Here is a 24,746-nt window from a genome sequence, read left to right on the forward strand (position 1 = left end):
ACATAATTATTGTATAAAATTAAAGTAAAGTAATAAATTCAGTCAATTTGGATGAACTTGGAAACTCCGAAAAAATCCATTATGGCCTCCCTGCCTACTAACATCTACTGATAGCTGGAGTGATGAGTTTTTTTTTATTTCTCTTTCTGTGTAAATAAGCATGTTTAAAACACAAAGCTGTTCCAGTCTGTAAGAAAAATGTTTTTTTTTTACAGTTGAGTTTGCTGTTAGTCTGGTTAGCCAGTCACTCAGTTAAACAATTAGCAAATAAGCCAAATTATAAAGCTGTTATTTGAGGGAATGGTACGTAGTTGTACTCAATTAAATTCAATTCAATTCAGTTTATTTATATAGAACCGATTCACAACACATGTCATCTCAAGGCACTTTACAGTTCACCAGATCATACAGTCAAATTCAGATTCAAAGTTTTCTACCTAAGGAAAACTAGTTGATTGCATCGACTCATTGACTCCAAGGCAATCCCTCACACTAAGCATGCTTGTAGCGACAGTGGAGAGGAAAAACTCCCGTTTAACAGGAAGAAACCTCCAGCAGAACCAGGCTCAGTGTGAGCGGCCATATGCCGAGGCCGACTGGGGTTCAAAGAGACAGAAGCAGAGATGCAAAAAGCAACTGTTAAAGGCGGCCCCATCCAGGAAATACACAACCAGGCAGATGAGCTCTGAGCCAGCTCCCTTGTGAGAGGACAAAGAGAGCACATCAAGCTAGTCACAGTCAGAGAAACAGGACTAAACTGGAAAAACAGGCTGATCTCCAACACATATAAACAAAGGTGTTGATGTCAGCAGCACAGCTGATATTTCTCTCCAGGATGGTGTCATGGCCAAAAACAGGAACAAACCAGATGAAGCTACTATGATGAGAAAAATCAGAGAGATCATAATGTTAGAGATTGAACTAACAGATTCTGCAGATTGGGAGAATAGAGATAGAATGAAACAGAATTATGAAATAGGGGTCCCTATGTCCTCCAGCAGTCTAAGCCTATAGCAGCATAACTATAGAGATAGCTCAGGATAACATGAGCCACTCTAACTATAAGCTTTATCAAAAAGGAAAGTTTTAAGCCTAGCCTTAAAAGTAGACAGGCTGTCTGCCTCACGGACTAAAACTAGTAGTTGGTTCCACAGGAGAGGAGCCTGATAACTAAAAGATCTGCCTCCCATTCTGCTTTTAGAAATTCTAGGAACTATTAGTAAACCTGCAGATTGAGAGTGAAGTGCTCTGTTAGGAACATAAGGAACAATCAGATCTCTGATATCAGATGGAGCTTGGACATTTAAGGCTTTATATGTGAGAAGGAGGATTTAAAATTCTATTCTGGATTTAACAGGAAGCCAATGAAGAGAAGCCAGACTAGGAGAGATATGATCTCTTTTTAATTTTCCTCAGAACTATGGCCACTCAAGCCATTGGAACAAAAAACCACAGAATCAGCTACTGTAATTACCCTTGTAAAATCCTTTTAGGATGGATACAAAGACCAAATGGGACATAAATTTGTATGTTATGCATAAAGAGCAAATTAATTAGAATAACTGATTAGCATTGGGCTTGGCATTTAATTTTTTTTTTTTATTTACGCTATTGCAGGATAAATATCCTGAGCAAATTTTACACAACAAGCCACAGTAGCCCTGCTTTGTATTAGTGTGATGTTTATTTCAAAATGTATTAAGCTTAAAAATACATTTTAAGCTTAATAAATTTTATGCTAGCTGGTTTTAGCATGGCTAACCAAACAGTTAATGGGAACTGAAGTCAAAACTACTCGAGTGTCTGTTAAAATCAAATATCGTGGGGAGATTGCGATTTAGTTTTTTACCAACTTTTAAAACTTTTTATGATAAAAGGAGGGAAATATTGTGCTTCTTGTCAAATGTTTCAGTTGAAAGAACATTGGGAAAGCTAGCTTATAATTGTAGAGTAAAAAGTGAACACAACATCCATGAAAGACAGAGAAAGTTTTATTTTAGTATCAAACAACACATAATAAATGAAAAAGTGCATAGTTTTTTATTTGATTAATATCACAGCCTTTAATTTAAAAAAATATGGATGCTAAAGTTATGTGCAACAATAATCGGTCCAATCCTTTTTATGAGAAAATTAGATCAAACTAACAAAGATTTCTCGTTTTAAACAACACACTTGTAACAATTCAACACAATTAATTTCTAAAGGCAAATTATGTAGCAATGAAAAAAACTGTTATCGATACACTTTAAACTTTTACAGAAAACTGTTTCATAATAGAATGTGAAGGAAGCAATAAATCAGAGTTGGCAAAATGTAAAGTGAATAAAAAAATTATAATTAGATTTTATGTGAGAGAAAATAATTTTCCCCACCACTTCTAGCAACTCATTTAGTACAGTAGATTTTGGACACTTTTAACTATTGTAGAACAGTAAGAAACAAAAACGTGAGCTGCTGTTCAAAGCTTTAGTTCTCTTCATTTTCCCTTTGTTTTCTTTTTCTTCGCAGGATACCATCATAAAAATAAATATTGCAACAGTAGATTGGTTTATCCACGGTTTCTCTTCATTAGATATCAAGTTAGGCGTACTTTTAGTCCTGATCTCCTGTAAACCACTTCTGGCCGTGACTGCAACCCGTTAGCTGATTGGTGCTCCCGTCGTAACCAGCTTGTAATAAGCTCCATTCATGGCCATGAGCTGGTCATGCGTCCCCTTCTCAACGACAAAGCCCCTGGACATGACAGCGATGATGTCAGAGTTCTGAATGGTGGATAGGCGATGAGCGATGACGATGCATGTCCGTCCCTCTCTGGCTTTGTCCAGGGCTTCTTGAACAGTCTGTAATTACCATCAAAACACACGCGTATAAATATAAATACATCGAAGTGTGTGAAATAGTGCTGACACACGCACTGCAGACGAAGGCATGATCTGATCTCCGACAAAGGAGACCAAACCATCACAAATTACAGCTATTTGACAATCACGTGTTGATTACTATCATTAGTATGTTCCAGTGGATCAGTGCACTGCAGAGGTCTCTTTGCCGCTCAGCATGGTTCAACCCTTTCAGATGGAAAAGCTACCCAAAAGGGCCACAGATAATGTTCGTCTAAGAGAGTCTCTACCAGAGGGTTGGGATGTACTGTAAGCAGCTTGAGATAATAATAGACATGATGAATGATAATGATGTTAACGATGATAATAATTAACAGCCTGTCCTCTTTGCTGGGGTGCCCAGAGAGCACTCAGCAGCTGCACTGTGTTGGGGGGAAAAAAGCCTTTCAGTTTACTGAAGTGTACCTTCTCGCTCTCCGTGTCCAAGGCGGAGGTTGCCTCATCCAGGAGCAGGATCTTGGGGTCACGTATGATTGCCCTGGCAATGGCGATGCGCTGTTTCTGACCACGAGACAGCTGAGAACCCTGAGAGCCCACGTTGGTGTTGTATTTCTGGAGAAGATTTACATTTTTCAAGACCCAGTCACACCTTGACGATTTAAACTGACATCTTCTTACCCATTGGCATACGCTGAACTTTCCATGTATTTTTTCAATTTTGGGCGTATATATTAGGAGTCCAGAACTTATGTCCAAAGACAGCCTAACTTATACATAACGCAGGGCAGCCTAATGCCCATGAAATGACACAAGCCAGTGTCCTGAGGGGGGCAGCGATGCACCCGCAGGCGCCCCACCTGCATAATTTCATCATAGTATTAATCTAGCTGCTGTTTACCGCCCACCAAAAAAAGGGAATAAATAAATCAATAATAAGAAAAAAGAAAAACAAAGAAAGAAGGTTTCCAGTCGCAGCAGATTCAGCATCATGTCTGGTAGGAAGTTTGTTGGTCGTGGGCGTGAACGCAGGGAGGATCCATCAAACTCACCTTCTCGCTCACCCTATGATGGGGATGAAGTCTGGAGGAGAACTGACAGTTTCCTCCTGAGAACCCCCATTTATACCAAAATGCTGCCAATACGCCATTTTACAGTAGCTGTACGTTCAGCGGTTGTCTGGAACATGTCAAACACGTTGACATGTATTAGAGATAAGTTCTCAATAAGTTATGCTTAACTTATGCCCAAGTTACTCATAGGTTTTGGATAAGCTAGACACCATTACTTGTGTGTAACTTATACTTAATGTATGTCACAATCAAATAACTTACCTGAAACTTATGCCCGAGGAATGAGCGTACTTCAACGTACTTGTTTCACGGTGTTCATAACTTATTCAAAACTGACCCATAACTTATCCAACGCATGCCAGCGTCATTGCCAGATATTTCGTACGTCAGGCATAAGCTGGCTAAATTGTTAAGGTGTGACAGGGGCATTATATTTTGCTGGGTAAACCTTTTCACCACTAGAACAGTCTGGGTTTGGATAAATTTGTTATACAACAGTAAAATGTTAATTGCAAACAAGTTTAGTCTGGATCTGGTTCAGGGTGTACCTTGCCTTATACCCAATGACCCATCATGGGTGGCTTAAGTTGCCACATAACTCAGTGTTAACAGAAGCAGATCCACACTTCCTGTTTGACACATTGAATATTGAACATCTGCTGTACCTCTGGGAGTGCCATAACAAAGTCATGAAGCTGGGCCTTCTTGGCAGCCGAGATGACTTCGTCCATGCTGATTTCTCGCGAGTTGTCTCCATACTTAATGTTCTCCGCAATGCTGCAGTCAAACAGCACAGGCTCTTGTGAAACAATGCCAATCTTGGAACGAAGGAAGGGCACGTTGACGCGAGTTGATTCATGCCCATCAATCAGCTGCAAGAATAAATGTATTTTGCCATTAGTGGAAAGTGGTCTAATAATCCCAGAGTGGAAATACAATCGGCATAATGAGCTATCATAGCACTATCTCTGCTGTAATTTTGCTCCTAAATGTCCAGAAATGATTTTGTCCTTTTTGAATATCTGGCTGACCATTAAGGCAATGTGATCTCAAACCATTTCCATCGCAGTTAAGACCATTTGATTCCTGGCAGAGATCCCTGCCTGGCAGAAAGACAACCCTCTGGTACAAGAACTACCCTTTTTAAAGAGGATGCACTCAGCATTTCTCACCAGATCAATAAAAGTAATGTCAAATACTTCCATCAGCACCTGCATTGTAAGTCTAGCAATTATTTCTTGAATATAAAAACATCAAGCGTTTCATTTCCAGTTATGATGTGCCTCATTATAGTGATTGTACATCACATTTAGCTAACTGAAAGTTCAATATCTGGCATTTCTCAAAAGGTCAGCATCAGCTGTGACAGTGTAATGGTAAAAGGAATTAAACCCATACTTCTTCTCTGCAAGGTTTGAGCTGGCATGTGACAAGCTTGGAGTTAAAGCTGTGAAATAGTTTGTATCATGTTGATTTTAGCATCATCATGAACTGAATGACCCTCAGTCCTCATTAAATGCACAACCCAAACTCCAGCTCCCAACTCAAACAGTACATGTTGCTGCAGACTTTATTGAACAAGTACAACACTGTCCCCAGAATAAAAATGACTTTGAATGTCTTGTAGCTTTTCTCACCACTTTGCCATGATCAGGATCATAGAACCGCTCTAGCAGCTGCACACTGGTGCTCTTCCCACAGCCACTGCTGCCCACGAAGGCCAATGTCTGTCCAGGCTTTACTGAAACATTTAAGCCATTCAGCACCTGGATGTCAGGTCTAGTGGGGTAAGTGAACTTGCAATCTATGAACTCAAGGTTCCCTTGGAAGTTATCCTAAAAAAAAAAAACATAAGATAGTGGGATAAAAGCAGAACACAAAGTTTGGATAAAATTATTTTACTTTTATTTTTTACTTCTTCCCATACCCATTTTTCTCCCCTGTTGCTGTAGACGCTGATGGTAGGCACACGGTCCAGCAGCTGGAAGAAACGTGCTGCTGATATCTTAGCCTTGGCATAATCCGGAGTGTAAGAGGAGGCTCTGCCTAAAGCGGTGCCGCTGGTGACGATCGCTGAGATCACCCTGAAACAGAGATAGGTTGTTATTTCTCTTTCATTGTTCCTCCTGGGAGACATTTTTCATAACTCTGTCGTCTGATCTTCAGCAACTTTTTATTTTTCATTACAGTCTCAGACTCCTAAAATGAAAAGCATTGTTTATGGTTTGTGACAAGAAATGTGGAATGCTTCATAGCTGATCTTTTTTTTTTCAAATTCAGTACCACATACATAAACATTTTTCATTTTAATTGTAATTGTATATACACAGTGATGTGCAGGGGGGAGAGGGCAATTGTTTTTGAAAGGTATGCTAAAGTGGCCTCTTGGGAGCCAAAACATGTGTTAAAGTGCCCTTTCTGTAACCCAAATGCATCTTCAGGTGCCCCCTTGGGAGCTAAGACGCGTATTAAGGTGCCCTCTCCTGAGCCAAAATGTGTATTAAAGTGCCTTTAATACACATTTGTAAGCCAAAAGGCATGTTAAAGGGCCCTCTTGAGAGCCAAACACATGCTTAAATGTCCTCTTGGTAGCCAAAACGCGTTTTAAAGAAACACATGGTAAAGAGCCACTTTGGGCATCAAAAAGCATTTAAAGGGCCCTCTTGGGAGCCAAAGCACATGATTAAGAGTCCCCTGGGGTGCCAAAACATGTGCTAAAGAGACCATTGTGTAGCCAAAACACATATTAAAGCACTCTGAGGAGCCAAAATGCATCCTAAAGTGCCCTCTACAGTTGTGACGATGCACTACCTGCACCTTTTGTTTCTTCCCACCCCTACCCTGTGCATGCCACCAAGTATACACATCTAAGTAAAGACACACTTGGGCTCATTTCCCTGCTAATAAACTTAGCGCTGGTTGTGCTTTACACCCTCTAAGCAGCTTTAAAGTAATATACAACATAAAAGCATATAATAGTGGGGGAGTGGTAGCCTTGTGCGTTGGAGCAGTCCGGTTGTGCAAGGTTGCAAGTACCCTGTTCAATCCCCACAGCCTGCACTCTGGGTCCCTGAGCAAGACCCTTGACGTCACACTGCTCCCTGGGGGCCACACAATGGCAGCCCACTGCTCCCCAAGGGGATGGGTCAAATGCAGAGAGTTAATTACCCCATTGTGGGGCAATAAAGGGATTTACATCTATCCCAAAGTTATGCACTACTTTGTGTCCATGTAACACACACAATTCTAATAGTGTGTGATGTTACAAGGGGCGTGAACATTTTTTAGATTGCCCTGTCTGTAAAGCTATATTAAGGAATAGAAAAAGAGTGGCAAGGCTTTGTATAGTGTTCCCACCTGAACACCAAGCTGAAATGGAGCCCCTCTTGTTCCACCAGGTAACCTCCAAACCTGAAGGACGCACCATTCGTCAAGAAGATCACACACTGGGCGAAACCATAACAAGCCCCGTACACGTTCGCCTTCTTCAAGGCCGCTTGATACGGAGCGGTCAAGTGAGCCTCATACGTTTCCACAAAGCTCCTCTCCTTCCCTAAGCCAGCAATGGTGCGAATATTGTTCAAGGCTTCCCCTGAAATCTGCAAACAAATGAGAAGAGTTGAGAGCGGAGATTTAAGCGGCAGACTGAGCACAGAACCTGTTTCTGATTCAGATTTCTGTTCAAATGTGACAGAGAGGAAGATCTAGATAAGACAGTAGCTCTATTCTTATCTGTATCTTCTTCTATTGCTGCTGCAATAAGCCAATTTTACCCCCACGGGGATCATTAAATTTTCATCTAATCCACTTTTCTTGGATGGGTGGCGTTCACTGCATTGCTATAATTAACATGGCACAAAGAAAGTTCACAGTAAATTGACTTCTGAACACTTTTCATTTTGAACTTGCTTTTGTTGTGTTGTCCCTTTCCTCTGTTTTTTGTCTCTGCTCTGCCCTTTAGGTACATTATGCTTTAAGCTTCAGAAGCCTAAGTGTTTTACCCAAATCACAGAAGCGACCGAGAAACGTCTTTCCTGCCCAAAACTGAGAGAAATCTATTTATTTTTATGAAGAGGCTCAAACTTTGAGCTTAAAATAGACACTGCTGTCAGGTCTTCTCTTGTCAGCTGTCGAAAGGTAAGACAGCAGATATCACCCAACACCTTTATGGGTACCAAGATTACTGTGATGTGACTTCCTGACTTGTCATTCGATATCTGTATGAATCCATTTTCAGACTGTCCACTGAGTTCTAGTTACATGTAGACATATGTTCTGTATGTTTTTTCTGACCTGCCCAGCAGATTCCATGGCCTGCTTGTCCTGCTTGGCGAAACCTGTGAGCATCTTGGCCTGAAAGCCACCTGAGAGAGCGATGAACGGCAGGAAGCAGAGGATGAGGAGTGTGAGCTTCCAGCTGAAGTAGAAGGACATGATGAGGGCCACGCCGATGTTGGTCAGAGAGTTGACGATCATACCAATCTGGGAGCCTGTAGCCTGCGGAGGAAATTAAAAAGATCATCAGGTCGCTAAACGTATCCCCTAAGCATGATCCTTCCACCACCATGTTTAACCATCAGGATGCTTTGTTCTTCTGGTTTTGGTCTCTATAGCTCTGTTTGTATTAAGCAAACATTAGTATTAGTATTTAATTAATACCAATTTCATGTTTCATGGTGGGATAGGTTTTTATATTTTTTGTTATTTTTTAGGATCTAATCAGTATCTCTTCTAGGATTTCCCACTTCCTTCTTCCCACCAACTCTGACCAACCTCCCTCATCACAATGCTGCCACCACCATGTTTCACAATGATTAGTTTTTCTCCTTTCATATTGGTTAAAATTTAAAAGATCAATGGGAAAAGGACCTGGAGTCACAAATTACATTTAATCTCTCTTAGAGCAAAATATTGTCACTGGTTAGCCTGCTAGAAAACCCCACAGGTTTAATAATGCAGCTTTACAAAGTAAGACAGATGGGATATTTGTTTTATCAGTTACACAACCAAAAGCTGAACGAGTCCCTGACATTCTTTATTACTATTGAGGCTTTAACTCTCACCCCTTGCACTTGCGAAGCATCAGTTGCCAGACGAGTGGTGAGCGCCCCAGGGCTGTTCCTGTGATCATCAAACCAACCAATTTCTTGCCCAAGCATGGCTTTGAAACCGATTCGCCTTAACCTGCGGGTCAGCAGCTCTCCAGACTTGGCAAAGGCATAACCCTGCAGACACATGGAGAAAGGAACCTTTTATTAAATCTAAAACACCCTCACATCATCAGACGGTTATATGCCTAATCTGATTCATAAATTCCCGAGACTCAATACCCGATCTGAAGGAGAAAAGATAAAAAATTTCTTTATTTGATAAAGGTATTCATTTCTCAACCTGGAAGGTTCCCCTGTGACTGTCTTTGCTACTTTGATGAAAGGAGAGAATGAAAGCAGTAGAAAGCGTTACAGCAATCAGTCATGTCAAAGCTAACTGCTGTGCTACCTGCAGCATCTGGGTGAAGAAAGAGACGACTCCAACAATAACAAAGAACACACAGATTCCATCAATCTCTTTCCTTTGAGCCTCAGGGTCTGTCACAGCAAACGTCTGCAACACACAGAGTAAACATGCAGAAAAAACAGTATTAATTTGAACCATCACGCATGGATATGTGATTTTTCACATTGCAATCTATTATATCGTTTTGTTTTTTTTTAGGCCAATAATGTAGAGCTTAATAGTGAAGTAGATGAAAAATGATTCATTTTTATTTGGCTCACTGAATACTTTATAGATCTACTTAACATTTAATGTATTGCTCATCTTGAGAATGAAACTTTTTCCCACAATTCTTAGCAAAGGAGCTCAAGCTCTGTGACTTTGACATGAATAATATTTAGCTGTGTTCCCGCATCTTTTGCAACCTCTATCAGGTTTCCTTAAAGCTCTGCAAGTAGCTCCATCCTTCTTTCTGCCAAATCTAATCTTTTCCTCGAACCTCTGCCAAAATAAAGCAACCCCATAGCATGATGCTAACACCACCATGTTTCCCTGTGGAGCTTGCCTATGATGATGTCATTTGCTGCAATGTACTATAAATATTTTTAACGTAAGTCGAAGTATCAAAACAACAAATATGAACTTCATTTACAAACATCAGAAGGCAATTGTTGAACCCCATTTTAGGCAAGAGTAACAGAGTAACATCTACTTTCTGTCTGTAACATAAAATTCCCTCCAAAACACTCATAAATCCAGGTTTTTTAATAAATATGTGATTACAGTGTTACTTAGGAAATTGTCCAGAGATTAGTTGGAAATCCCTCAGATCATACCGCCAAGATTTGACTGAACAGCAGTGCATAAACTGGGTTAACTCCTCCATTAACTGCAGCCCCAAGAGATCCAAAAAGCATGTAAGGCCACTCAGGCGCGTTGTACTTCAGAATCCTGGCAACTGGAGCAGGTTCTACAAGTTCATCGTCATCCTCTTCTGGTATGGCTTTCTGTGGATATGCAGTAAAAGGGTTATTAAAACAACTGTGCTTTCTCTCTATGGATGGATGAAAAACTATAAAAAGATTTAAAAAATGGTGCAGATAGATTGCAACATACCTTAACTTGATCTTCTTGGGGCATTGCGAAGGCTCTGGGTGCGAGATCTCCAGCAATGGGTACTGAGGATTCTGGGACCAGGTTGGAAAGCTGGGATCGAGACCTCTGGCGGATTGAGGCTCTGTTCAAAGGAAAAAGAGTTTCTGAACATCCTCTGCTTATTGTTTATATAACTATTCAGGTCTAATGTTAATACTCCACATTGTTGATGTAATTTAACTTATTCACAGGAGCCTTCAAGCCTCTCTCTTCTCACCACATTACATTAGCAGCTCTAGATACAGAATCTAAATGTCGAAGTAAATGTAAAAGGTAATTAAATAAATTACAGTGCAGGTGACTCCTGTATTACAGACAATTTTAGCTATAAATAGACAGCAGGAGTAATCCGTTTTAGATGCACATTCAGAGCTTAGTAAATGGTGTTGCCAAAGTGGGTGAAAAGGCAATTAATGAAGATATGGGTTCCGAAAATACCTTAAACTGGCACGATAGCTGCCCGCTCTGGCGAGATTTAACCGCTCTGGCTCCTGTTCTTCTTCATCAGCCACTGATGCATGACAGATAAAAGGAAAATGGTGGACATATTTAATACATTAATAGCAATAAGAACTCAGTTCGTGTGCTGCGTGTAAATTTCCTTGGTTTTAATGCATGTAATTTGAGACCAATTTAATATTTTCTCTACTGATTATCTTGTGATGAAGAGCAGCGACCATCAGGGTGAGAACTGGTTGTGAGAAGAGGCAGAACTAGCACTATTATGGGAGCGGCCACAGACCTTTACTGTCATTATGAAACCAGTATGAAGGTGTTTAAATAATGTATGATTGACACAGAGTCCGACCAAGAAGACCCTCAACCATCAAAGTTTATTTTGTCCTTCCAACTTTCCATACAAGAAACCTATCAGCAGGTGTACATATGAAAACAAATTTTGACGTTTCTGTCACGGTCTTGGTTCGGTTTAAGTTTTCTTTTGATTATTTAGTTCCACTTTTATCCATGTTTTTCTTTGTTTTATTGGTTTAATTCCTATTTTGTGGTTTCTGGATATATTTGGGTTCTTAGGTTTTTCTTGGTTGCCCTCTGTTGCCCACTTGTGTTGGTCTCCTTTTGCCTAGCTTCCTTCTAGAAGCCTCTGTTCACACCTGCTCCCAATCAGCTCATTAGTCCTGTCTTTGTTCAGTCTCCCATATAGACTCCCCTGTGCAGTTCCTCAGTGTTGGTTCCTCGTCTTTTCCTGGCTCCCCAAGTGAGTTTTCCCATGAAGTTGTGTTTTTTGGTTATTTTTTACTTTAGTTTTTGGATTTTTGCCTCAGTTATTTTATTAAATCTTCAAGAACACACCTCTGCGTCCTCACCTCTGCATTTGGGTCCTCAAAACCTCAACCCAACCCTGAACAAACAAGACTTCAATCAAAGACCTGGTCTTCTACAGTGATACAACTCCAAATGGAATAAAGACGTCCACAGATATGTTGCCATGCTTGTCGATCAAGTGCCAACAGATTAGCTGTGTTTTATAATTTACACTACCGGCCAAGTGAAAGAGAAAGTTTCATGAGCAAAGCATCTTTATAAGAATGGATACCTCAAAAAATCTGACAAACAAACCAGGAAAGAAGGCCTTCAAACACAAAGCCTGTAACTGATGAAAGAATGGCTGTGTTCAGGGCTCTATTTTTGTGTTTTTATTTTAAGGTATATTTTTACTGCAGATAAAAATCTGAGTCAGCTGTAGTTATGATCTGGTGGAGATTTACAGTTAAAGAACAATTCTTGTCTCCACCACTTAGAAAAATGCTCTCACTAAATGTAGCTTAGGTGGAAGTTCAACTGAAGAAGATGATTGCTCGCCTTCATCTGCCTACGACACAGCCAATCAGCTTTGAACCACACCACCACGAAAGCTATTCAACATCCAGAATTCATCATAAAAGGCCTCCAATCAGCAACTCGTCTGCTACCTAATCCGCAGGTGGTGGTTGCACTGTGTGACTTTATTCAGATGACCCTGCTTCAACCCACCTCCAGCCCCTCCTCCACCTTTCGTAGCTAAAGCTTCATCAGAGTGTCATTCCTCCCAGACTCTTTCTGCATTCCGCATCTCGTTTCAACTGGTCCGGCAGAAGACCGCCATGTTGAGCCTGGTTCTGCCAGAGGTTTCTTCCCAATGGGGAGTTTTTCCTCTCCACTGTCGCTTCATGCTTGCTCATCATGGACAGGTTCTCTCAACCTGTGTTATCCAAACTGGACTTCCATCTTCCAGGCCCTGAGTGAAGCTCTAGTATTAGCTGAAGCAGTCCACTGGATCTCCCCATATAGCTCAGCAGACCGTCTCGCTAACCAGCAGTCTACAGACTGACCGACTTCATCTATCTCATCTCCACCACCAGTTTCTGGCCTGGGGGGGGAACAGCCCTGTTCTTTACCCCTGTTCATGCATATCTATCAAAATTCAGCGCTATGTTTCCTGCTGAGGTCTGAGCGCCAAAGACCAAGTAATTGTATCAATACATTTCTTCTAATTGTCTTTTTTCTTTGTGTGAATTTTTCAGATTGAAATGGTTGGTATAGGGAAGTATTCAGTGGATCAGACACTTGGATCTTGTATTTTTTTAAATGTATTGACACCATAGTGGAGAATTAATTGACAAAGGACTGGACACTTCAGAACAAATAATCAAAGTAAATATAGCTGAAATCAGCTTCCTCCATTGGGTAGATGGATTTACCACTACTTTAAGAGAGTTAGGAGTAGAGTGGCTGCTCGTCAGGAACAAGAGGGGTCAATTAACCTGGGTCAGCCATGCAATCAGGACTCCTCTATGTAATATCGAATAGTGTGGAGACCCTATGGCAGACTTAGATTAAGCTAATTGAATAATTTCTCTTCTGCCCAGAATGAGCAAAAGTGTGTGGCTGAGGAGAGTGATGTCTGGGTATCTAGTCTGGATATGACTTTGTCTTAGATAAATAGAAGATGATGAATCAATGAATGAGTCAGGATCCCTGCTTTCATTGTTTTCTTTACAGTTCGACACCAAGATGCACTTTGGGGGAAAAATTAAGCCAACTACTGAGGTTTTGTGCTTTGGGCAAAGTTTTGCTTGAAAATCCTTGGTCTTGAATTTAATGTGGATTACTGTGACACTTGTGATGTAAGTTACTAATCAAGCTCTTGTCTATATGCAAAAAGATGTTTTCTGATGGCATCAGCATCAAATTAAAGGAAAATGAATCTGTGCATTCAGAAAAAGACAATAATGTGAAGAGGAATGCTGCAGATTTAAATACTAATCTGTAAACTCTACCTCACAATTAGAGACTTTAAGAATCCTAACCCTTATTCAGGCACTTTGGTGCCAAATAGTTTCTAATTCCCATGACTCAATTGGTCTGGAAAGGTTTGGTCTCATGAGGGAAACTCTATGTCTGATACTCCACTAATATGGGAGGGAATTACGTTAAATGCTATACTTACTTTGCCTGGCTTTCTCATTCAAAGCCTTGTCTCCTTGGCTCTGCAGGGTTACCAGAGTGAAGTATACCCCCTTCCTCTCCAACAGTTCGTTGTGTTTGCCCCTCTCCACTGCCCGGCCATGTTCGAAACCAACTATCACGTCTGCGTTCTTAATGGTGGACAGTCGGTGAGCAATTGAGATGGTGGTGCGTCCCATGCGTACCTGTAAGGAAGATCAAAACGTCACCTAACCTGGCCACATGACACAGAACTTATTGCATTATGACACGATTAAGCAAATATCTCACACACTTTATCCAAAGCTTCCTGGACAATAGCTTCACTTTCATTGTCCAGAGCAGAGGTCGCCATGTCCAGCAGTAAGATGCGTGGGTTCCTGACCAGCGCACGAGCAATAGCTATCCTCTGTTTCTGCCCACCGCTCATCTGGCCCCCACCTTCCCCTACCAAAGTGTCAAATTTCTGCAGGATTTTAAAACAGAAAAGAAAATTATACTTTTTAGATTTGAAGTTAAACCACGTTTCACTCGTTCTTCTTATTTCTGCGCCTCCTTCACCTGTGGAAGGTCCATAATGAAGTTGTATGCGTTGGCCTCCTTCGCAGCAGTGATGATGTCCTCCATAGAGACCCCGGGTCGACCATAGCGTATGTTCTCTGCAATGGTGGTGGCAAACAGTACAGGTTCCTGCTCCACGATGCCAATCAGAGAGCGCAGCCATTGGATGTTCAGGCCTCTGATGTCATGACCGTCCAGTGTCACCTGAGATGGAGGCCACAGTGAACTGGAGCTGACGCTAAACTTGATGGATGATGCTTTTAAAGCACTGTACCACATAAATGTTCACTTTTTTTCTAGTAACAAGTAGTTTGGAATGAAAAAAAGGTTGTCTGTCTTTTTGGACAACCTTCAGAAAGCAATATGTCTTTCCTGAAAGGCTAAAAAAGGGACTGGAAATTGTGTGAGGATCTGTAATTCCGGTAAAAATGAAAAATTAGGCTTTTAGGAACCATTAACTGAATAATGAAACAGATTATCATGTACCTCTCTTGCCCACGGGGGACGGTTATTTTTGAGAGCTGAAAGGGAGAGAGGAGTGTGTGGAGGAAACTTCAATCTCAGGAGAAACGATAGTAGCAGCGACAGAGAAACCAGCTCACTGTGGTGTTCTGAGCGTGGCGCTTACCATCCCTACTTTAGGGTCGTAGAAACGCTGAATGAGTTGAATGGCAGTGCTCTTCCCTGCTCCGCTCGGCCCCACAAAGGCGGTGGTCTCACCCGACTTCACAGCGACGTTGAGCTGGTCCAGGATCTGATTACACACAGGTCATTGCTTCACATGAGAGATATAATTATACCTAATTCCCCTTATATATATATATATATATATATATATATATATATATATATATATATATATATATATATATATATATATATATATATTGTGCAAATTTTTAAAATTTACAGAATAGATGTTAAGTAGGCAGTGAGGGTTGTTGGCCCATATGGGCAGTTGCCCAGGGTGGCATTATTAGGGAGCAGAGCATGGGTGGGATCATGCATGGTGCAGATATGTTGGTTTGGGGAGCCACTAAATTTAACTTGATCTTTTTTAAGTGGCTGATAATCTGAATGATGCAACATTTGAAAATTTCTAATGGAAAAAAAAATGAATCCAGGCCAGTAAAAATGTTTAGAAAAAATTTGCTTTTTTTTCCTCCAATTGGCTTTTTTTTTTTACTTTTGTTGAGTTGGAGTTGGCTTGTGTGCTCCTCTGAAAATTATAGAAAATAAATCTTCAAATCTTTTAAGCAGTACTTCACCTTAACTTCAGGCCTGGATGGATAGTGGAAGGTCACGTTGTGAAATTCAATATCTCCTTTCACCCTGTCCAGCTTATATCCAGCCTCTGATAAACAGTCAATCTCTGGCTCCTTGGGTAACAAATTGCAGAAACATAACATTTATGATAAGGTAACTAATCAAAAACATGAAGTTTCAATAGGAAAGTCTAAAGCGTGACACATTCCTACCCTGTCAATAGTCTCAAATATTATGGTTGCGGCTCCACGGCCGGATGCAAATGACTCCAAACAAGGGGAGGCTTGTCCCAAATTCATGGCTGCAATCAGCACCCCGAAAAACACCTGAAATATAACAGTAAGTTTTTGTAGGATAATTAAATCACAGGGCTGCATTCCATCAATACCAATTGAATACCTGCAGTAGTGTTCCCGGAGTGTACTCCCCTGTGTCTATGACAAGAGTAGAGCCGTACCAGAAGGCCAGTGCATAGCACAGGAAGATGATCAGCCACATGTATCCGGTGAAAAAACCCATGATCATACCCTTCCTGATCCCCCATCGCTGAGCCGAGATCAAGTTCTTGTCATACCTTGAAATAATTGTATACAAGTCCAAATGTAATCATGTGGAAAATAATGAGCACACTGGAAAAAAACGAAATCTAGATTAGTAATTTTTTTCTTAAAATAAGTGGATTTGTCCTTGAATTGAGGAGGTAAAAGAGGCATTTTGCCAATGGAACAAGACATTTTACACTTAAAATAAGAAAACACAATTCCATTGTCTTATTGCAAGTATATATTATCTAATTATCTTATTTTAAGAGTAAAAGTGGAAAACTATCTGATTTACCTACTCAAATTAAGGGTAAATACAGTTAATTTAAGAAAGTTGTACTTATTTCTAGATTGTTTTTCCAGTGCACTCTTTGGTAAAATATACAGCCTTGCATAATCAATACCTTTCTACTTCCTTGTTCTCTCCTCCAAAAGCAGCTACAGTTCTGATGGCGGAGAGGACCTCGTCAGCCACAGCTCCAGCTGTCGCGTAGGCCTGCAGCTCCATTCCTGTCAGTTTAGCCACGAACTGCACATCAGAGAAACATGAAAGGATGACTGAGATGGGCTGAAGCTTGTGTCAAATATTTGACATTAGATAAATATTCTCTCTTGAGTCTAAATGTCTTTTTTTACCAAAGCCATGAGACCTGCTCCAATCCCAATCAGTGGACTGACAGCGATGATGACGAGCGTCAGCTTCCACCCTTTGACAAACCCGACGCAGAAACCACATACAAACGTGGTGAAGCGCTGGATAAATATGGCCACCTGGTCCGCAATGGCGTCATTGATCTTGTTTATGTCACTGTAACACATACATGAGCGCTGTAAGTCCCACTCTCAGTCTAAGAGACAGTCTGTAAGTCTGAAGTAATGCCATCCCTTCTTAACTCACTCTGACATGCGAGTGTTGAGCTCCCCCACAGAGGTGCAGTCAAACCAGCCGATCTCCATCCTCATCACTTTGCTGAAGTACATTTTTCTGATGAGCTGAATCTGCCTGGCAGCGGCTGTCACCCACAGAGAGATCTGACAAAGGGAAGAGGAAGGTTACACTTCAGTCATCTTTAGATATAAAGCGAGCGGTGAAAGGGTAGTATCAGATGACATTTTCCATTATGGAAGGATTACACACATTTTATAATAATATATCTAAAAGACGCCTTCTTCAGGATTCTATACTGAGGATCAGCGGCGTTTGTGCATAAAAGGAAAGCTGCTACCAAGTAACATATGGTTTCCATGATTTAAAAAAACAGTTTTACATGCTTAGAATTTTGCCATTTTCACTCCGACACCCTCAAATAAAATGTAGTCCAATCAAATACATTCAGAGGTCTGATACTAAGTCTACCAGAGAATCAGAAAAGAACATGGTGACTCTGAATTTTTCAAGAGACCAAATCCACAGATATTGACTTAATGGCTTTCTGCACGGTGGTGTAGTTTGTAGCATTGTTGCCTTTCAGCAAGATGGGTTTGAAACCCATACTAGGACCTTTCTGTATGTAGTTTACATGTTCTCCTCATGCATGTTAGGATTCTTACAGGGTACTGCAGCATGATAAGCTGTTCAGGAAGGCCAGCTCTGTGATTGGATGCCCTCTAGACTCAGTGCAGGATGGGGGCAAACAAAAGGATCTGTTAAATGTGGAAGTTATGTCCCCTTGAAGGCAGTTGCGCCTCAGGACTTCCCTTCCGGTTCTTTTCCTGGGAGCAAGTTATTTACTACTCTTAACTCAAACTGGGTAAAACCATATAAAAAAAGGACTATAAAAAACAGAAGTAAAATAGTAACAGAGTTTATTCCAGATCAGGTCATTACAGGGCAGAGAAAATGCTTGGAGCTTGTACAGCTGTGGGCTCAAAAAAGGTCAGCAAAGATTGAGCCCCGAACAAGGTCATCTCCTGCTTCTTATACCTCATGGGTCTATGTGTTGCATCAAGTGGATGCTTAGCTGTCCGTATTGGAAACTGACACGCCATCCATGCCCTGACCTGTATGCATCTTGCCTCTATGCCCAAGAATTATAGATAGCTTCCCTTTATCAGTCCGGCTCCAAGATGTGCCCATATCCTGTGTATCTTTAAAGGACAAGAAGGCTGTCCTATTTAGATGACCTCCTTACACACAGTGACATCCACAATGTGAAGGAAGGCCTTCTGCTCTCTCTAATCTGGCCCAAAAGTAACAATGCACATGATGTATAAAGAATAAACCTAAAAGATCCTAAATAGATAAACATCTCTGTTTGATGATGTTTCTCACCCCATGCATGAAACTGTTGCAGAACTGAAGAGCTCCTTCAGTGACAGCCTGCTGCACCTTAAATGCACCAGGGAGCATTATCACAGATCCTTCCTCCCAGCAGCTGTAAGACTTTATAACCACCACTGTTTCCAACAACCTCAATAAGTTGTTACAATCATGCTGATTTCACAGAGTTTCTACCTTAGTCAGTTAAATAACATGCTGCTGTCATTTTGCACATCTCTCATGTTGCTGCTATTTTCAAATATCCATTACTGTAAAAATACCCATAGCTGGATATTGGTTATTTATTCTCCTTTTGGACAGTTTTATATTGTGAAAACACTTTACAGTACAGTATTTTTAACTCTTCACTAGCATATTATTCTTATACATATTTTTAGGGTCCACATTTGAGTGACATTTTTTTTCTATAATCTTTTTGCTGCTGTAAACACCAGTAGTGGGACAATAAAGTGGGACAATAAAGTGATTTCCTATTTTATTCTATTCTATTCTATTCTATTCTATTCTATTCTATTCTATTCTATTCTATTCTATTCTATTCTGGCTTCCTCTCACAATCCAAAAGCATGACTAATATTGATAGACCAGAAGGAGGAATGGATTGACTTAATGGAAGAAAACCTAAAGCACATTTTTGGTAGCCTCGTGAGACCATCCTGATCTTGCGAGCTTTCAAAATTTCACTCGCAAATCAGTCTGGAGACTCTCCGTTGAAGAACATTTGAAGCCGTTCACCAAATGAACGTCCAATCAGCGTTGGCTTTGAGGCGGGTTGAGGTGTGACGCAATGAGAAGCGTGACAGTTCAGTCTAAAGAACATGGCGGCTTCAGCCGATGAAACTAGCGTTAGCGTGGCTATCGAGCAAGTTTTATTGGAATTACAGAGTATTTCTTCACTGAAAGAAGAGCAAAACACTGCTCTGGAGGCTTTTCTCAGAGGAAAAGATGTTTTTGCTCTTCTCCCGACTGGTTTCGGCAAGAGTAGCCTGGCTTGTGGTTGTGTTTTCGTCGTGGCTCTGTTAGTACGTCATATGCTTTGTTGATCTGATTGGTGCATTTGGCCCGTCTATCACCAACATAGGCCAATCAGCTAACCAGTATTTTCGCCCCTTCCCAAAATTACTTAAACGGAAGGTTTCCAGATGGATATGCTGAGCAAATCCATCTGGCGGAGTCAGGTTACATTTTTGGTGCCAAGTTGATAGAAAACTAACATCGCCCTCAACCTGTGCATGGTCAAACATGGAGGTGACAGTATTCGCTGGAGTTGATGGACAGATGATGCAGCCAAATACAGGGCAGTCATTTTACTGGCAGCACAACTGCCTTAGTTGGAAATTTATTTTGATTGATGTGTAAGTCTGTTAAAGCATAGTAATACCTGTCTGTTGCATGTCAGAATTAATGTTTTCTCAAGTATTCCTGTCCAGCTATACAGTTATCATCTTCATTGTGTATGTGGCAGTGGCGCCATCAGGGGGTTGGCCAGGGGTGGCCATCGCCAGGGTAAATTATAGTTGCTTCAGTTTAGCATTTCACCCCGTTATGCACAACCAGCGACGTAACATAAAAAAAAAATCACACAATAAACTAAAATATGAATAGGTGTTTACTTAAGTCTTTATGATTTTTACAGGCAGGTTTACCACAATAGTAGATTCAGACCCTGAAATTATTGCTTTAAGTTTGTGTGGCCCCATCTGGTCCCCCCTTTGAAGCAGGAGGCGCCACTGGTACGGCAAAGATTTGGGAATAGAATGAGAGCTATGCCCTTAATCTAAAAACAAAGTGTAATATTTTAATAAGGCAGGAGCCATGGATGTCTCCTCATCTGCAAACGTGTATGATGTAATGATGTGAATGATGTAATGATGTGAATGATGTAATGATGTGAATGATGCGATGATGTGGCAGACTGGAGTTGTATAAAAATGTTCTTTAACTCTGAATCGAGGCTACTTCAAAGAGATGTGAGCCTGGCTGGTAAGCTGCTGCATTCTGAAAAATAAAGCAACTTCTCTGGTCTGACTAACATTACAATTTATGTCTAAATATGTTGTCATGTCTCATGTTTATTTACATTATGAAGCGTTATTTAAGGAGTTTGTTCTGAGTGATCTCTTCTCTGGAAAAGAACCGGAGAGAGAAAACCTCAAGGTGTAAATACAGAGCTTTCCTTTCCTTTAAGTAAAAATAGATCAATATCTAAATGTATGGTGTTGCAGATAGGTAGTTACCCCCTTCAGCTGTTGCAAAATCAAATTCACAACATACATGTTACACATCTGATGTCTGTTAAAGGTTAAATGATTGATTCCATCAATAGATTTCTAGATGACTTGTCTTGTTTTAATTTTAGGATTAAGGGAAGAAAACATTGTGATCATTTCAAGACTAACCTGAACGTATCCGAGTATGAATACAGACAATCCTATCCCAACATAATAGAAGGCAAACATGGTCATTTCGTGTTCGATGTCAAGAAGCCTGAAAATCAGCAAGCGAGGCGGTTAATAAAACATACAGAAAAAAATTTAATGCATATCTGGATCTTTTTTAGTAACATCTTCATGGTAGATTTACAGCATCAAACATCTTTTCTCCTCCATATTTAAAGCCCACTTACCCACACGACATGTTTCCCAGTGGAGTGAACATCTCTAATGTGGAGTTGATAAGACCCAGGTCCGACAGGTTCAGAGGCAGACTCAGGTCTGCTGCTGCGCTGTAGTTCCTCTTCCACTGGATGGTGTTGTTCACGCACTCCTTCCTGTCGTCGTTCAGCTCGGTGAGTTCGATGTCGTACTCGATGAAGGTGTCGGTGAGCATGCCGAACACCAGCAACATGAGGGGCTGGGCCGAGCCATGCAGCACTGCACACAGGCTGCCCACCACCATCATCACAACATCTTTGCAGGTGGAAAAGCGGAACTGGGAAGTAATAATTGGGTATTAGGAGAAGAAACCTCAGAGATTAAAGAAACAAAAAAAAGTGGATTTTTACCAGCTGGAAGAAGCTGACTCTAATAGCAGGTTGGTCTTGGTTTCCTTGAGCTCTGTGTGAAAAGAGGAGGTCAACCATTTTTACATGTTAGTTGAATGCAGTTAGATATCCAGAACATCTCCATTTGGTACTCACTTCTCCGTGTTCTTAGAATTAGTCATGGACCTGGAAGGAACAAAGCAGAACAGTGAGTCGTTGCCTCCAGGAAACCCTTGTGAAACTATGGCACAATGAAGACTTAATATAAAATCCCTTCTGTTCTCATTATGCAAACAGTTAACAACAAGATGTTCTTTTAAAATGTTAGCTGGAAATCACTCAGCAGTGTTACACAAACCACAATATTTTCCCATGTCTTTGCCACAAGCAGAGGTGCCAACTTTTATGTACTACGCATGCATTAAAGCAAGTGAGAGGTTTCAGTCTCCAAATACAATGAGTAAAGATAATCTGCATGTCCGGCTGTGTAGATTAAAGCAATAACAAGCTGAAAATCTATCAGATATAATTTACTACAAGCTATAAATACAAATCAAGCCAATTGGCTCAATGCTTTTATGCATCTAGTCTACTAGTGTTGGAATTGGATGGAAAAGGGATTTGAGTGAATCTGACAGTTGCATGTCTGTTGTGGCCAGATGGTGTGCTATTTGCACAACACATTTAGATCAGCAGATGGGCAGCGGCAGCAGAGAACCACGCTACATGCCACTCATGTCAGCTCAGGGCAGGAATCAGAATCACTGCAGAGTGTCTCTTTAAATGTCAGTTTGCAAAAATCTCAGCATATTGAGGTCTACACGCCTTTCTATTTCATGTATGTGTTTTGACCTGATCTGCGTTGCAGCTCTTGCGCCGTGTTGAGGGTTGTTGTCCCGTTTTTTTCTACAAGAGCTTGGATTTTTCTGTATTTGGCGCTGTTAAAATTTCCTTCTCAAAACAGTTTTCCTGCCTCTTCTGAAAACAAAGCATCCCCATAACATAATGCTGCCACTACCCTGCTTCAAAGTGAGGAGGGTACGTTCAAGGTGTCATACACTATATTGCCAAAAGTATTTGCTCACCCATCCAAATTATTGGAATCAGGTGTTCCAATCACTTCCATGGCCACAGGTGTATAAATTCAAGCACCTAGGCATGCAGACTGTTTTTACAAACATTTGTGAAAGAATGGGTCGCTCTCAGGAGCTCAGTGAATTCCAGCGTGGAACTGTGATAGGATGCCACCTGTGCAACAAATCCAGTCGTGAAATTTCCTCGCTCCTAAATATTCCACAGTCAACTGTCAGCTGTATTAAAAGAAAATGGAAGTGTTTGGGAACGACAGCAACTCAGCCACGAAGTGGTAGGCCACGTAAACTGACGGAGCGGGGTCAGCGGATGCTGACGCGCATAGTGCGAAGAGGTCGCCAACTTTCTGCAGAGTCAATCACTACAGACCTCCAAACTTCATGTGGCCTTCAGATTAGCTCAAGAACAGTGCGCAGAGAGCTTCATGGAATGGGTTTCCATGGTCGAGCAGCTGCATCCAAGCCATACATCACCAAGTGCAATGCAAAGCGTCGGATGCGGTGGTGTAAAGCACGCCGCCACTGGACTCTAGAGCAGTGGAGACGCGTTCTCTGGAGTGACGAATCGCGCTTCTCCATCTGGCAATCTGATGGACGGGTCTGGGTTTGGCGGTTGCCAGGAGAACGGTACTTGTCTGACTGCATTGTGCCAAGTGTAAAGTTTGGTGGAGGGGGGATTATGGTGTGGGGTTGTTTTTCAGGAGCTGGGCTTGGCCCCTTAGTTCCAGTGAAAGGAACTCTGAATGCTTCAGCATACCAAGACATTTTGGACAATTCCATGCTCCCAACTTTGTGGGAACAGTTTGGAGCTGGCCCCTTCCTCTTCCAACATGACTGTGCACCAGTGCACAAAGCAAGGTCCATAAAGACATGGATGACAGAGTCTGGTGTGGATGAACTTGACTGGCCTGCACAGAGTCCTGACCTCAACCCGATAGAACACCTTTGGGATGAATTAGAGCGGAGACTGAGAGCCAGGCCTTCTCGTCCAACATCAGTGTGCGACCTCACAAATGCGCTTCTGGAAGAATGGTCAAAAATTCCCATAAACACACTCCTAAACCTTGTGGACAGCCTTCCCAGAAGAGTTGAAGCTGTTCTAGCTGCAAAGGGTGGACCGACGTCATATTGAACCCTATGGATTAGGAACGGGATGTCACTTAAGCTCATATGTGAGTCAAGGCAGGTGAGCAAATACTTTTGGCAATATAGTGTATATCCCTTATAGATCCAACCCCAAAGCTACCATCAACTAGTAAAGTAAGTTGTGTTATTAATTATTGTATCTATAATACAATGCCTCATCAGGCAGGTGAGCAATTTAGAAAATATTTCCTGACAATTAAGTGACAACCTCCTGACTTGGTAATATTGATCAAAATGACTAAATGTGTTAATAATTTCCCTTGGCACTTATTAATAGTTAGCCACACTAAACCAAAGCGATCGTTGCTCAATAATGTACTAATTGGACTTTAGATATTAAGGTGGTGTTTTAATGGATAAAACAAAAACATTTTTAATCTCTTTTTAATTTTCATTGTATATATAATAATGCACTAGTATTTATGATGCTATACTTACATGTAAGAGCCAGCTGGTTCTGAAACAAAAACACAGGAAATGTGCTGTAATCAAAGGTTCAAACTGCTAACTGTAATATAGACATCATTCCCCCGCTGATTATCATTAGGTCAGCGTTTTTTATTGTTAGATTATATATAAAATAGAGCATTACCTTCGCCGGAAACCTCATAGCTGTGGTTATCCTGTCCGAGTTTCTTGATGCTTTGTAGTCTTACGGATCCCGCTGGCATGGCGGCACTATCAGTTTGGGTTGACTCCAAATGTAAGGGATTGTCAGGGATGTTCAGATCTGGAGGCTTTCCTATCCACGATTAGAAATGGATCATTTGTCCAGGTCAGTAGAAGCTCCACGGTCCGGTTGGTTGATGCACAGCTTCTGGAAGGTGGTTGCAGTTGTGACAGAGTGTCAGGTGGGTACAGGTAGACA

At 41.2% G+C, this 24,746-nt stretch overlaps 1 protein-coding gene across 1 annotated transcript; it reads right to left on the reverse strand.

Moving 5' to 3' along the window:
- Positions 1–2,028: 2,028 nt before the first annotated feature.
- On the reverse strand, positions 2,029–24,746 carry abcb11b (ATP-binding cassette, sub-family B (MDR/TAP), member 11b). Its single transcript, XM_038295925.1, has 28 exons — positions 24,471–24,746; positions 24,317–24,335; positions 21,798–21,827; positions 21,663–21,714; positions 21,285–21,589; positions 21,058–21,145; positions 17,276–17,409; positions 17,014–17,185; positions 16,782–16,906; positions 16,235–16,409; positions 16,048–16,161; positions 15,838–15,948; positions 15,198–15,323; positions 14,570–14,773; positions 14,304–14,474; positions 14,013–14,214; positions 11,003–11,075; positions 10,526–10,646; positions 10,246–10,416; positions 9,413–9,517; positions 8,977–9,138; positions 8,207–8,410; positions 7,271–7,512; positions 5,841–5,997; positions 5,551–5,748; positions 4,579–4,785; positions 3,309–3,455; positions 2,029–2,843 (listed from the first exon to the last, which is right to left on the reverse strand). Exons 1-28 carry the CDS (start codon positions 24,547–24,549, stop codon positions 2,643–2,645), a joined length of 4,095 nt encoding a protein of 1,364 aa, XP_038151853.1. The 5' UTR covers positions 24,550–24,746; the 3' UTR covers positions 2,029–2,642.

Source organism: Cyprinodon tularosa, unplaced genomic scaffold (assembly GCF_016077235.1).
Source record: "Cyprinodon tularosa strain WSP-4 unplaced genomic scaffold, ASM1607723v1 ctg362, whole genome shotgun sequence".
NCBI lineage: Eukaryota > Metazoa > Chordata > Actinopteri > Cyprinodontiformes > Cyprinodontidae > Cyprinodon > Cyprinodon tularosa.